The sequence below is a fragment of the Marmota marmota genome, unplaced genomic scaffold (assembly GCF_001458135.2).
Source record: "Marmota marmota marmota unplaced genomic scaffold, marMar, whole genome shotgun sequence".
Classification (NCBI taxonomy): Eukaryota; Metazoa; Chordata; class Mammalia; order Rodentia; family Sciuridae; genus Marmota; species Marmota marmota.
Window position 1 is genome coordinate 331708 of NW_026000172.1, and position 16247 is coordinate 347954.

Sequence of the window (16247 nt, forward strand, 5' to 3'; positions counted from 1 at the left end):
GGAAAAAAAAAAAAAAAAAAAAACAGAAAACTCTGAGGTTCAGAGAAGTAAAAGAATAGGACTTGACCTCTGTCTTGCCTTACATCTCCATTACACAAGCTGGGTGAAGAGACACAAGAGGACATGAGAAAAAGTCCTTATCTGGAATTCCAGATTAGCCAATAACCTGAATTTCCATGCCATATTGAGAACAGGCTTTATTCAGGTGTCACAGACCAGAGACAGTTATGTGTTTTCCTGAAAATGTCATGGTTCTGCTATAGTTGGGCCCCTATTTTTAGACTAATAACTAAATGTCTTTATGAAACTCTAAAAAGAACAGAAGCCAAAAATATAACTTGTACACCAGAAAGCCAAGCTGCCTTTGAGAGGTGAAAATAGAGCATCATGACAGCCCCTACCCAAGCCTGCCTGACTCACAAAGACATTAAGACTATATATGATTGAGAAACAAGGCACAGCACTGGGAATTCTCATACAGTTACTGGACATAAATTGTGGCTAGAAGCTTACTTGTCACAACATTTTAACCACACAAAAAAAGAAGGGTCCTCCTGCCTTCAGGTGTGAATACCACTTATGATTTACTAAATGAGTTTGAGAAACTCACTCCACGTCAACCCTTATTCTGTGACTTCCTCATGGAGTCCTGGTACTGCTGAAATACAATGATGGGTTTAAGCTGACTGCTGAGAGGATAGGGAGATTGCAGGCCATCCTATTAGTATTAGAAATGTCAACCTCAAGAGAAACCATGCCACCTTAAATCAAGCAACCATGTTAGCAGAAGATAGTAATGGGCCAATACAGCATGACTGCTCAGAGAGCTAAGAAGACTCTTCAGCAAGTGGCATTTGCTTCAGTAGCCTATGATTGAACTAGATAGGGCATCTTCAAGGATAGAAGCAAGTTCATGGACAATGGTCAGTGGATAGCTGGACACTCTGTCATCAAGGAACAATACATATTTAAAGTTGAGGCTTTGCTGCTAAAACATCAGCCCGGAATGCAAAACTAATTTCTCTGAAAAGAGCTCTCAACAACCAAAGGTAAGAAAGTAAGCATTTACGCTGACTCAAAATATGCTCTCCTGAGAGTGTAGGCACCTGGAGCTATCTAGAAAGAAAGAGGAGTGCTTGCTGCTAAGAATGACATTTATAAAGGCCTTGAAATGACTGGCATTGATATAGGCTGTGGCCACACCAAAGCAGGTGGCAATCATGCACTATAATGGTCACCAGAATATTGACATCTAGGTGGCCAGGAGAAATCAGGCTGCTGATAGAGCAACCAAAAGGGCAAGAAAGAACAGACTCTTTATCAGGGCCCTGAAACTCAGCTTCAATCAGACCAATGCAAACCTTTTCATAGATGAGCAGAAGAATAGGGGCAAAGAAAGTTTTAACTTTGGGGATAACACTGCCAAGTGTAGTGAGACTCCTGTGGGCTCATCCTTCTGCCTGAAGCATTGGCCTGCTCTTGATAAAACACTTCCATGAGAGTGTTCACTGTGGGAAGGGTGCCTTGGCAAATTTCTCCAAGCCCCAGTGGTGAGGGTCATGCCTCCATTGGACTATTCAGCAAGAAATATAGAACAGTGTCTTTTGTACTCAAACAATCCAAAGACTGAGGTATTTGACCATAATGTCTCAATATGTAAAAATATAATATTACTATGATTGACAAGTAGAGTTTACCCAACGTCCTGCGTCAAAGGAACCTGCAGATATTTGCTAGCATTGGTAGATATCATCTCTGTGTGAGTCACACTTATTCTACCAGAACAGAAAAGACTCCAGAAAAACACAAATCCTCTGGAAGGAGCTGATCCTAAGACATGGGCTTCCCTCCTCAATGCAAAGTGACAATAACTATCTTTCACTGCAGAAGTGGCCCAACAAGTGAGCAAAACATTGCATATTCAATGGAAGTTACATGCTTTCTGGAGACCCCAATGTACAGGGAAAACAGAAATCACATCTTAAAAAGGACAGGCCAAGAAGCCAGCCTGCAGTGGGAATAGGTGTCTACGGAGTAGGAAGTAAGTAGAATTAATTAGACATTATTACCCTAGGTGCCTATATGATCACATGACTGGTGTGACTCTACATATTTACAATCAGAAAAATTCATTTTTGTATGCGTCAAAGTGCATCATACTGTCATGAATAAACAATTAGAACAAATAATTTTTTAAAAAAAAAGATGGAATCTAAATTATGATGAGACCCACCTGCAGTGGGAATAGGTATCTGTCAAAATGCTCTCCTCCAAAGGATACTGATATTAGCAGGATTAAATTGTTATATATGACTACAGAATGCATTACAATTGACATATAGAGAACAATTTTTCATATTTCTGGTCATACATAAAGTAGAGTTACACCATTTGTGTCTTCATACATGTACTTAGGGTAATGATGTCCATCTCATTCCACCATCTTTCCTATCCCCATTGCCCCTCCCACCTATTTGCTCTATCTAGTGTTCGTCTAATCCTCCAATGCTCGCCACCCCCTAAACTCCATTGTGAGAAATATTTGACATTTGTTTTTTAGGGATTGACTAACTTTACTTAGCATTATATTCTCCAACTACATCCACTTACCTGCAAATGCCATGATTTTATTCTCTTTTAATGCTGACTAATATTCCATTGTGTGTGTGTTGTGTGTATATGTACATATGTGTGTGTATGTATGTGTGTGTATATATATATATGTGTGTGTGTGTGTATATATATATATATATCACATTTTCTTTATTCATTCATCTACTGAAGGGCATCTTGCTTGCTTCCACAGTTTAGCTATTGTGAATTGTGCTACTACTATAAACATTGATGTGGCTGGGTCCCTGTAGTATGCTGTTTTTAAACCCTTTGGGTATAGACCGAGGAGAGGGATAGCTGGGTCAAATGGTGGTTCCATTCCTAGTTTTCCAAAGAATCTCCATACTGCTTTCCAGATTAGTTGCAACAATTTGCAGTCCCACCAGCAATGTATGAGTGTGCCTTTTCCCCCACATCCTCACCAACACTTATTGTTGTTTGTCTTCATAATAGCTGCCATTCTGACTGGAGATAAAATTTTAGAGGAGTTTTGATTTGCATTTCTCTAACTGCTAGAGATGATGAATATTTTTTCATATACTTATTTATTATTGTATATCATCTTCTGAGAAGTATCTATTCAGTTCCTCGGCCCATTTATTGATTGAGTTATTTGTTTTTTTTATTTTGTTTTGTTTTGTTTGTTTTTGTTGTGTGTGGTGTGTGTTAAGATTTGAGTTCTTTATATATCCTAGAGATTAGTGCTCTATCTGATGTACCTGTGGTAAAAATTTTCTCCCATTCTCTAGGCTCTCTATCACCTCACTGATTGTTTATTTTTCCTGAGAAGCAGCTTTTTAGTTTGAATCCACCCAATTTATTGATTCTTGATTTTAATTCTTATGCTCCAGAGTCTTAATAAGAAAGTTAGGGCCAAATCCAACATGATGGAGATTTGGCCCTCTTTTTCTTCTATTAGGCATGTGTCTCTGGTTTAATTCATAGGTCCTTGATGCACTTTTGAGTTTTGTGCATGATGACAGATAGGGGCTTAATTTCATTTTGTTGCATTTGGATTTCCAGTTTTCCCAGCATCATTTGTTGAAAGGCTATCTTTTCTCCAATGTATGTTTTTGGCGCCTTTGTCTAATATAAAATAACTGTAGTTATATGGGTTTGTTTATATGTCCTCTGGTCTGTACCACTGGTCTACAAGTCTATTTTGGTGCCAATACCAAGGAAATGTGCATTAGAGAACCCTTTTTGTATCATGGTGAGAAGACAGAAAATATGGAAATAGTAACCCCACCCACAACAGAAACCAAGTTAAAATAGTATGTACAACAATCAGTCAAAAAAACTGCTGTACCAGAGTGCTTCTTCCAGGTCACCACCAAGGCGAAAATTGCCTCTCCTTCCCTTCTAGTAAAAATTCAAAAGATAATTTACAAAAGGCAATAATTTTTAATTCTAGAAACCCCTCCTCACCCCTCTGTCTGCACAGGAAGAACCTTAGAGATGTAGACACCCAATTTTCCATAAAAAGTGACTGTGGGGAAAATGAACATAACCCTTGCTGCTCTGCCACTGTGACTTATTCTTTAAATTACTGTTTTCTTCCTTCCTTTTCTCCCTCTCTCCATTCCTAACCATAGGAGGAGCAAGAGTAACCTTCTTCCTGTCCTTGGCCAATTATCTCTCCTTTACCTCTTGCACCACGGGAATTAAAAAAAAAAAATCAAGACTTCAAGGCTGGCAACAGAAAATTTAAGAAATGGCCATCTTTCAAGGATAACAAGTAAATTATAACTCCTGATAGGGCACAGCTAGAGGGTAGCCTTATCACTAAGGACCCATTATTCCCCACGGCAGTTAGAATTCCAGCCTCTGGGTCAGGAGTCCTCTTTCTCTTTCACTAACACAGCAAGAAACTTATTTTTCCTTTTCTCAAATCCTTGTCCTCATGATGGATTGGCAATAAAAACAAGGACAGAAAGCAAGTGCTTCTCTTAACTTAGGGATGCTTCCTTTCCTAGTTTATCAATGCATCTTTAAAATACACTTATCTATGGGGCTAGGGGTGTGGCTCAGTGGTAGAGCACTCATCTGGCATGTGCAAGGCACTGGGTTCAATCCTCAGCAGCACATAAAAGTAAACAAATAAAAATAAATGTATTGTGTCCAACTACAACTTTAAAAATATATTTAAAAATATAATAAACTTACTTGTTATCCAAATCTAAATTTTGTACATATGATCGTATACAAACAGCCTCACTAAAAATTATACCCTCAGAAAGGTCATTAAATTCTCTTAGAAACACATCTACCTTTGGATCCCCAGTTTCCCAGTGCTCTGTAGCTCTCTCAGGTGAAAATACTCTTTCCATGCTTGATGGAAACAAAATGTGACAACAGCAGCAGAGGTGCCTTAGAAATAACAGGAACCTCAAAAACATCATTTACAGGTTCAAAAGTTTGCCTTAGTTTACAACTTTTTGTATGTTTGGGGCTGAAATCCACCTGTCTTGCCTCTTAGGAAATATTTTTCTGTTTCAAAAGCATATTCACTAATTTTAGACTTGTTTTTTTCATATCATTTTTTTCCTATGAAAAAAACAAGCTTAAAATTAGTGAATATGATTTTACAAACTAAAAAAATCAGGTTGATCATACTGCTGAGTTGAACACAAATATGTCTGACGCTAAGGTCAAGACAGGATATTGGCTGGGGTTATGGCTCAGTTGGTTGCGTGCTTGCCTTGCATGCACAAGGCCCTGGGTTCAGTCCCCAGCACTACACACAGACACACAAACACACACACAAAAGTGAAAAAATATTCCACAAAATCTTCCTCCTTTAAGGACTCAATAATCATCCTCACCATGAGGCACTGTTTTGTACCCTCATATCTGCATTAAAGTTGAGTTCTGCCCAGAAAACACCAGTAAAAATTTACTGAGATAATCTTCCTAATTCTTTTAAATATTTTAATCTCCTTTTACAACTCTGAGGATTCAAAGAACAAGAATTGTCTTTGCCTTTCCTTTCACTACCAGGAGCTAAATGGCTGAACAAAAATGTGTCTGCAAAGAATTGAACCTAGAGTTGGGGGAAGACGGTCCCAATGACTAAATCCATGATTTTCATAGACAAAACCTATGCCAGAATATTCCTGAATTTCCAGGGTATCCAGCTGCTCCCACAAAAGCCTCCATCTCCCAAACTCAAGCTTTTCTGTAGCACAAGAGAACAGAGAGGCTGGTAATCTGTAGGAATTCTAAGAGACAAAGCACCTATGGGTAGCTGTGTCAGCCACATGCAGTGCTTAAATGCAGGATAGGAAAAGATATTGCAGTGACTATGCACCTATCACCTGTCAATTTTCCTGATGCAAGACACAACAAAAACACATTCAAATATGGTTAAGTATGCCTAGGGTGGCTATATGGAAAAGAGGTACAAAGATGTTTAACATCTGAGAGTTCGGTGATTATTCTCTACTTCCTGTCATATGGATGTTCATTTGTAAATTGCAATGACATTTTACAAAACTGGGTGAGAAGATGAATTTCAATACTTTGTTATTTGCAGTGTGGATGGATGGACATATAGTGAGTAGTGAATAGGATGGAGGAATGCAGTATTTGAAAAGAACATGCTCGCCATAGACTTGGAAAGCCTGGTACAGAATGGGTGGCCTCGGGGTAGGAAAGAGCGACAAGGAATGCTACAGACCACAGCTACTACAAAGATAAGCCCCTTACGTGGGTCAGGATTCCCCGATGACCCTGCCTGCCTTCGTCACCCACTCTGGGTCAGTGTGAGGTATGGGGAAGGAGCTGCACAGAGAGGACTCAGATTACTCAATGGTAACCAATAGGGCACAGGACAAAACCACCAGAGCCCTGGCTGCCAGTCCAGCCTCACCATGAGGAGTCAAAGGATAAAATACTAAGCTGTTCTAGCACTGAAATGGAATTCAGATTTAATCCTTGACCTCAGAAAAGCCCAGGTCCCCAGAGCCAGGAGTGGCTGCTTCCAACCAACCCTAATCCCCTATAGACTTAACCATTTCCTGGCTTCTAGTATTTCTGGCAATCTCTCTACAAATCCTCCAGCACCTGAAGGTCAGAGTGACAAAGCCACCCACATATCAGAGAACATGAAGATGGACTCAGAGCTTGGCTGGAGCCAGAGACAAAACCTTCCACATGTGAAGTCCACCTCCTGTTACCTGTCTGTGCCTCTGATTGGTAACTGTCATCCCATCCACCCTGAGTGGTCAAAGCTTCAGACTTGGGGTCCTCTAGCCCTGAGTGGCAGGTGAAGAACAGTGGCTGCAGAACACAAGACTGACAGATTCCTGGCTACAACCCTTTTTAAACACAGCTTCTTACCTTGAAGAATAGCTGACTTTGTAAAAGGGACATTGAAGTTCACCTGGAATGTAAGGTGACATCAACTTACCAATACAATAATAATATTGATAATAATATATATTCACAAATGTAAAGAATGCAGTGAGAACTAATTTTATTTTTCACATTTTATAATCTTCATGTTCTAGTTCTGTGTGTGTGTGTGTGTGTGTGTGTGTGTGAGAGAGAGAGAGAGAGAGAGAGAGAGAGAAAGGATTATCTCTAAAAACTGGAACAAGACAGGGATGCCTTCTTTTACCACTTCCATTGAACATAATTCTTGAAATCCTAGCCAGAAGCAATTAGACAAAAGAAAGAAAGTAAAAAGTATGAATATGAAAAGAAGAGCTCAAACTATCCCTATTGGCCAAAGACATAATTCTATACTTAGAAGCCCCAAAACACTCCAGAAAACTTCTAGAACTCAGAAATGAATTCAGCAAAGTAGACTGAAGGAGAAATTAGGACAACTATCCCATTCACAATAACCTCAAAAAAGATAAAATACTTGGGAATCAATCTAACAAAAGAGGTGAAAGACCTCTACCATAAAAGCTACAGAACCCTGAAGAAAGAAACTGAAGAAGATCTNAGGGGGGGGTACTATGGAAAGACAGAAGAACTTGGGAGTGGGCAGAGGGGAGTGAGAGGAGGGGATGGAGGGGGAGTGGGAAGGATTGTAGAATTAGAGTGAGGTTATTACCCTATGTACATTATTACCCATGATGCAGGAATGGTGTATCTGTGCATTATGTACAACCAGAGAAATGAGACGTTGTACCCATTTGTGTACAATGAGTTGAAATGCATTCTACTGCCATGTAAATAATTAGAATAAAAAACTCCTCCTAAATTAGAAAAAAAGAGAAGTAGCTATCATTACCTGACACTAATGTATAAAACTAATATTGCATTAATAAGAATTCATAACACAAACAAAATACATAGCTAAATTCATGTGTATGTAAATTTTCTATTGCCAAGAGCAACAGAAAGGAAATATGAATCCAAACATGAAGAATTACATTAGATTTCAATGCATGGTCAGCCAATCTAAAGGTAGGTGCAGGAACTGGCAGCATAGTTCACTGGTAGAGTGTGCATGCAGAATGTGCAAGGTCTGGGTTCAAACTCCAGCACCACAATAAAAGGCAGGTATTACTGGAGAATAATGTTGGAAATTCAGCAGAATAGGAGGCTCCTGACTCTCCCTCCCTCCATCTATGGATACACTGAATAAATATCTACTCATGTTTCAAGTCCTTAGACAAAGTCAGGTCATAAGTAAATTGAGAGACCTAGGAGAGGAAGATTGGGACTCTACATATCCTACCTCTAAAGTTTTCTGTGGTTTGCATCCTAATTTGTCTAGGGCTGAGAGAGGAGGGGACTACAAACTCACAAGTATCAAGACCACAGGAAAAAGTGATTTTTTATGGACATGCAAGTACTTCCATGGGCTTCATCAACTGGGACCAGGGAATACAATGGGTTAAGTCTCAAAGGTGTCAGTTTATCCATAGAAGGGCTCTGGGTCTGCCAGTTCACTCTGCCAACTGCTGCTGCAGATGAATGAGCTCCTATCTAGCCAGAATCAACTTCAACACCTTTTCTTCCTGGGTCTCCATCCCAACCACCTGAGTTCTACAAATGTAACTGAGCATGTGCAAATCTCCACAGATCACAAACAAGTGGTTTTACACTGGTGGGCAAGTACTCCCTTGGGCACAATCCCTACTAGGAGTGAAGAAAAGAAGATAAAAAGCACACATATACACACAAAGTCACAGCACACTCTTCCAGTGGCAACTTGACAGGCTGGGTTCTAACTTTCATCAGGGACTTATTGCACAAATAGTAGACTTCCTGCAGCCTGAACAGTGCAATTAAGGTGGCCACTGTCAAAACTTGCCAAATAATTCTAGATACATATCTAAAGGGATTGGAATCAGTATGTCAAAGAAATGACTGTGCTCTCATTTTCACTATAGTGCTATTCACAGTACCTAATAAAAGAAACAACTGAAATGCCTTTTAGGTGGAGGGCGGGGATCTGGCAGAACATTCAGCTACTCCCCTGAGAGGCTTCACCCTCGCACCTCCAACTACTCTCTGGGAGCACAAGACCCAGGGAATGGCGTTCACTAGACACTCCAAGAGGATTTAGACATGGAGTTGTGACAATCTGTGTCAGGCAGTTCTGAAACCCAGGGCCAGGAAAAGATGGGAGGGTCGGGTGAGTACATCTCAAACACTGATATCTACAGAGGGGAATCACAACTCAAAAATCATGATAAGTTTTTGTGCCAAGGAAATACAAAGGGAAAGGCACACACAATTTTTCCCCCCAATGGTCAAAAAATTCTCTGTTTTCCTCTCATGAAAAATGCTCAAAACGAAAAACCAGATCTTTAAAAAGTACCATTCAGTACTTGGAAAAAAATATTAGAAAAATACTCTGTCTATGCAGTATGAGAAACAAATAGTTCACAACCTGGATAAATCTATAAAATTAGGCATTTATAAAGAGCCAGGCTGCAGGACAGGCTCCTCTGGGGTGGATGTGCTGCTTCCCACACATTCGGGAGGCCCAAGAGGAGACACCAGCCATCCTCCCGCAGGAACACCACGCACAGAGGTGGACCCTTCCTGAGGATGGTCCCTAGTCTCACCGCACAGCTGGGGTGAGGCTGGGCTGCTGGCAGGCTACTGGACAGACAGGGCCAAGGCGACCACGCAGTGACCCGAGAGGGGGCTGGGTCCCTACCTCGATGGACTTGGCAGGAGGAGAAAGCCCCGCAGTCAAAGAGCAACACCTAGGTTGGCACCATGTGGCTGCCACACCAGGACCTGCACGGAACCTGCCCTCTAACCTCGGCAAACGACCCATGGATATATTTACATTGGTGCCTTTTATACAAATGATATCCCAGGTCATCAATCTCTGCTACGATTTGCATTAGATTTAAGAGTGGGAGAATCCCAGCAGCCAACATCCTGCACAGGGAGATAACAAAAAAATCCTGCATCTTAAAGCACCAGAGGCTCTCTGTACACCTCCCTTCCCTAAATGACAGTTCCTCTCAGGGGTTTGAGTACACCATCTTTGGGACAGCACTGAACTCTGACTTAAAAGCTCACATCTATCAAGAAAAAGTCAAATACCTTGGTTACCATCTGACTGAGCAACAGAACAGACAAAAACAACTGGGCCCCTAAAGAAACAGGAAATCTGCTCAATTTCAGTCCCTTCAACCTGCCATTAGACTATAGAATTCTTGGGGCTGCTGCATTCAGCCATATATGGATCCCCAACTTTTAATTATTGAAAAACCCCTCTACAAAGCCACAAAGGGGGGAGAATAGGATCCTCTAATATGGGGGCCAACTATGCAAAAGGCCTTTGAGAACATTAAACAAACACTCCCAGTGCATCTGGACAAGGGCTCCCTGACCTCACAAAGCTTTACTTTCTTTATGTCCATGAACAGTCTGGAGTGGCTATGGGAGTCTTGACTCAGGTGCTGGGGACATGGACATCTATCCAAACAGCTGGACTCTGTAGCCCAAGGCTGGCCACCTTGTTTATGGGCCCTTGCAGCCACAGATCTTCTGGTGTTGGAAGCTGATAAACTGAATATGGGACAAAATTTGGATTTCAGGGTTCCTCATTTACTTTTGACATTGTTAGAGTACAAAGGACAATACTGATTTACTAATGAGAGAACAGTCAATACCAGGATATGTTATGTAAAAACCCATGTGTCCATGTTAAAGTCATCCAGACTCTAAACCCAGCAACTTTGCTGCCCCTCAAACCTGGACAACCTGATCACAATTATATTGAAGTCATGGAATAATGTTTTCCAATAAACCAGACCTGGCAGACCAGCCCTCAGGAACCCTGATGTGGAGTACTTCACAGATGGAAGCAGTTTTATAAAAGATGAGGTATATTTTGCTTGATATGCAATGGTCACTCTGGACTCCACTGTTGAGGCATAACCTCTGCCTCAGGGAACTTCAGCACAAAAAGCAAAACTTATTGCTTTAACTCAAGCACCTCAGTTGACAGCAGGAGTCTGTGTGGATAGATACATAGATTCAAAATATGCATTTGCTGCCCTTCATGTTCATAGGGCCTTATGTAAGGAAAAGGGGCTAATTAACTCAGGGATTTTTTAAAAAGTATAATATATGGGCAAGAAATTCTTCAACTTTTGGATGCACTGTGGGCTCTCAAGAAGGTTATGATTATATATTGCCAAGGTCATCAAAAGGGAAACACTGTGGTTGCTCAGGGCAACCAGAGGGCTGACAGAGAAGCCAGGTTAGCTGTCTGCAAGAAACAAGAAGAAAATCCAGTCCCAGGTTTAAATGCTCCACTCTGCCTGACTGATCATCTAACAGAATGGGGGCCAACATATTCCCAACATGAAAGTAAGTGGTTTAAGGCAAAAAAGAAAATTTTCTCCCAGGTGGATGGTGGAGATTTTCTGATGGCCAGCATAGCCATCCCAGAGATTCTAGCCCCAGCCTTTATCAGACAGTTCCACAGGAGAACCCGTTGGACATACAGCATTTGAGACAGTTCTGAGTCAACATTTCTATGTCCCCTGGCTCACAAACATCACCCCAGATGATCTGTAAATAATGTGCTTACAACAATCCATGTCAGGGGGCAAGCTCCCACCAGGAATCCAAACTATAGGAGGAGCACCTTTTGAAGACTTAGAAGTAGACTTCACTGAACTATCACACTCACGGGGCTATAAATAACTTTTGGGTTTTGTGTGTGACTACTCTGACTAGGTGGAAGCCTTTCCCACCACCACTGAAAAGGCTAGGGAGATACTAGGATGCTTCTCTGGGAAATTATTCCCAGATTTGGTGTCCCAATAACTATTGGCTCAGACAATGGGACAGCTTTTGGGCAGAAGTGATACAATTACTGACCAAAAGTTTAAACATCAGATGGAAGTTACATACTGCCTATAGGCCACAGACTTCTGGTAAAGTTCAAAGGATGAACAGGACTTTAAGGCTCAATTGGGTAAGCTGTGTCAGGAGACTCACTTACATTGTGATGAACTTCTCCCTATTACACTGTTGAGGATTAGATCCACTCCCACTAAGAGGACTGGATTCTCTCCTTATAAGATAATGAACATGAGGCCCACCTCTTATTAGGGGACTATTGGGAGACTTAAGAAAGAAAGGAGAATTAACCCTGAGACTACAGCTTTAGGCATCAGTGAAAACTTTACAGGTTCTCAACCAATGTGTTAGAGAAAGACTGCTAGTAAGATTGGAGAAGCTTGAGGATCAGAAGGACAACAGCCCTGCTCCAGTCACTCTGGAAGCTGACTGGTCTATGCACGGCTAAAGCTTGAGGAGATTACAGCCCTGTTTCAGCCACACAGGAGGGACTGGCTGATGAATGCATGGTGAAAGATAAACTTCCCACCAGGACTAATGAACTCTTTCAACCTCTAAGATAGTTCTTATACTGTAATGCATTGCCACTCCTTGCTTCTAGACATATACATAGTTCTCTGTTTGGTTTTTGCTACTGGTTTGATAACAGTAACTCCTACTGACTGGACTCTGGGTAACAAAATTTCACTTATACTTTTTTATCTTGCTTATATAAATTTTCTACGGTTTGTCTGGTGTTATTAGTTTGGCTTTGTTAATTTATACTGTCTAACCTATGCTATCCAAAATGTTACTCTATCATTTAGCTTGGTTTTCTTTGATAACCTTAAGGGATTCTGCCCTACTCCTATTCTAACAGTGGAGATCATGTAAACCATGTGTCAAGCCAATCTACTATAACCAAGAGGTGGTAAAACATATATTTAGGACCTGTCTTACCAGAGGAATGCTATAGATGAATAACTGGAAAGAAAAAAGAGGTTCACTGGGAAGGAACTTGATTTAGGAGGTCACCAATCTTGGGATGAAGGTAACTGGCCACCCCAGAGCACTACTGCCACTTCTCATCCCCCTACCTGGGCACAAAATGGCAGTTGAGGCAATAGAACCCCTATTTACATGCTAAACAGAATTATTCACTTACAAGCTGTGCTAGAAGTCATTATTAATCAGACTGCCACAGCCTTTGACCTCCTAGCCACACAACAGACCCAGATGCGAGTAGCTAACTATCAAAACCACTTGGCATTAGATTACCTACTGGCTGAGGAAAGAGAAATATGTGGAGAGTTCAACAGCTCAGATTGTCGCATCCATGTGGATGACAACAGATAAGCAATTAAGGATAAAGGCAACAATACAAGAAAACTAGAACACATGCAAGTTCATACCTATAAGGGTATTAAAGTTTGGGTCCCAAACACGCTTTTGGGAGATGGTTTTCAACTCTTGGTAGATTTAAAACCTTAACTGGTATAATGGGTATTCAGCTATTAACCTGTTTATTGCTCCCACGTTTGGCTCCACTGTGCATTAAAACTATTGGGTCCACTGCAGAAGTTGCTGTTGAAAGGATGACAACAACTAAGGTTTTGGCATTATATAAGGCTTTAAGCCAAGATAATGGTAATGATGCTCTTAAATTTAAAGGATTAAATTATGGGGAGCATCATTAAAGGGGGGAATTGTAGTGGAACCCCTTTCTCCACAGAAAATTCTTAACTGGGCTTCTCCAGAAATCTCCACCATGGCTAATTTTAGGACTGTCAGCAAAAGAGTCTCTACAAAAGAGTTCAATGTAGATAAACTTCCTATTCTCCTATTGCCCTGTCTTACTTGGACACTGACTGGGAAGAAATCAGCACTCCAGGTGCTAGACACCCCTTATTAGTTTTTTTAAAACATGTATCCAGTATAGTAGTTTGTATAAATGTGTAAACAAGGCCTCTGGCCTTGAGCTGGGGCTTCACAGAGATATCTACATTTCTAAGATAAGAGAAGTTATCAATTGGGCTCCATGTAACAGCTGGCAGGGAGAGAAAAGAAAGGGGAGAAGAAGCTCTCCCCTTCTCAGGTGTTGTCCTTGAAGGGTTAACTTGCCCAGAACAGTGAAAGAGAAAGCTGCTTTTATGTGAACTTCTGCAGACTGTGAACTTCTGAGCCCCTCCACTTACATGATGGGTATAAAATTCTACCTGAACCCAGGGTTCAGGGGACTCATTGTTATATCAAACGCTGTGCCCTCTGAACCTGGCTGCAACCAAACAAAAGTGTTTCCGGCTATCTTCTGTGCCTTGCCTCCTCTGTCCCTACAACATTCACAATAACTAATAAAAGAAACACTGAAATGCTTTTAGATTTAAAAAGAAAAAAAAAAATGGGAAACAGAACATTCAGCTACTCCCCTGAGAGGCTCCACCCTCGCACCTCCAACTCCTCTCTGGGAGCCAAGACCCAGGGAATGGTGTACACTAGACACTCCAAGAGGATTTAGACATGGAGTTCTGACACATTGTGTCAGGCAGTTCTGAAACCCAAGGCCAGGAAAAGATGGGAGAGTGGGGTGAGGACATATCACACACTGACGTCTGCAGAGAGGAATCTCAACTCAAAAAATTGTGGTAAGTTTTTGTACAGAGGAAACACAAAGCGTAAAGCACACACATTTCTTTCCCCAAATGGTCAAGCAATTCTCTGCTTTCCTCTCATGAAAAATGCTCAAAACAGAAAACAAAATTTTTAAAAAGTGTCATTCAGCACTTGGAGGATAAAATTAGGGGGGAAAAATGATGTGTCCATTTGAAATGTAGCATGGGAGACAAATAGTTCACAGCCTGGAGAGGAGAATTCAGCATTGCAATAAGGACAGGGAGCTGGAAACCTAGGAATTTATCTATAACTTAGGCATTTATGAAGAGCCAGGCTGAAGGACAGGCTCCTCTGGGTTGGACGTGCTGCTTCCCGCACATTCGGGAGGTCCAGGAGGAGGGGGAGCTGGGGTCCCCGCAGATCCCAGCCATCCTCACGCAGGAACACCACGCACAAAGGTGGACCCTTCCTGAGGATGGTCCCTGGTCTCACTGCACAGCTGGGGCGAGGCCGGGCTGCTGGCTGGCTGGTGCCCAGACAGGGCTTCAGTCAGGGCCGAGGCGACCATGCAGTGACCCGAGAGGGGGCTGGGTTCCCGCCGCGGCGGACATTTGCTCGGCTAGGACGGCCACGGCGGCTGAGAGCGGCGCTGCCCGGAGGAGGACTAGGGGCTGCAGACTGGAGAGGACGGGGTGTCCCACCCACCGTTTCAGGTTCCCGCCGCGCCAGTCCCACGCATTGGCCCGGGCTCCAGACGCGCCCGCTCACTCACCATTTCCTGGCGGTAGGGAGCGCAGCGCTCTCTGGTGGGTCCCCAGCGCTTCCTGGTAAAGCCACGCGGACAGAAGGACGTAGATAGTGCGTGAAGACCTGTCGGGATAGCAGTGGGCTCCGGAAACCAGAGGTCCCAGACGGCAGAAGCCCGCCCCCTCCTCACGGGCTCTGTGCTGGATTGGACAGATCTCATGATCATGCCTCTGAATGGACAGGACTTCAGGGCCCGCCCCCTGGAACGGAGCATTGAGCCAACTCTCTGACTGTAGATTGCATCCAACCAAGGATGAATGAGAACAGAATGGCAAGTCCTTGGCGACTTTTGATTTTATTTTGTCTTTTCACTCCAGTACAGGGTTTATCCCAAGGACAGTCTGTCACTGGGTAACGTCCCCAATCCTTTTATCTTTTTTTTTTTTTTCCTTTTTTTAAATTTTGAGACAAGGACTTTCTAAGTTTCCAGGGTGGCCCCTAACTTGGAATCCTGGGAATTTCAGGCATGCCCCACAAGCCTATTTTCTTTTTCTTTTGGGGTTATGGACATTGAACCCAGACTTTCAACCTGCAGCTATTCTAAGGCATGGCTTCTGTTGAATAGCAGGATTTGGAACTATTCGGGAAGAATTTGCATTTAACCTTTTCTGATATCAACCTTGATCCTATTGAAGCCAGATTTAAAATTAGGTAGTCAGTGTAGTTTAGGTAAATCGGGTCTAATATTGAGTGAAATCTAAAATGGAGGCCATGTTGAGAATGAATTCCAGGAAAAGTTGAGCAACTCTCAGAATGTTAATGAATCGAGGAAATAGCCTCCAACAGATTTGAAGATAGCCCATCCCAAAGAAATGTTAATGAACAGCAAACTTAAAGACGCTGACTGGCAAGTGCCAGGATTACTGCTTTGGCCCACCTGTGTCCCAACCCTTCAGGCCTTCCCACTGCCATTCCATCACTGAATACTATAAAGTGGA

General features: G+C 42.1%; 1 protein-coding gene across 3 annotated transcripts in view; it reads right to left on the reverse strand.

The window, feature by feature from the left end:
* The window catches only part of LOC107159690 (zinc finger protein 420-like), a 37568-nt gene extending 22127 nt beyond the window's left edge, over nucleotides 1-15441 (reverse strand). For all 3 annotated transcript variants that reach the window (XR_007342171.1, XR_007342172.1, XM_048787762.1), the window contains exon 1: nucleotides 15275-15441. Coding sequence is in view for 1 of the 3 variants with exons in the window: in XM_048787762.1 (XP_048643719.1) it covers nucleotides 15275-15277 (3 nt within the window). In the remaining 2 variants the exon portion in view is untranslated. The remainder of the gene's footprint in view (nucleotides 1-15274) is intronic.
* Nucleotides 15442-16247: the final 806 nt, after the last annotated feature.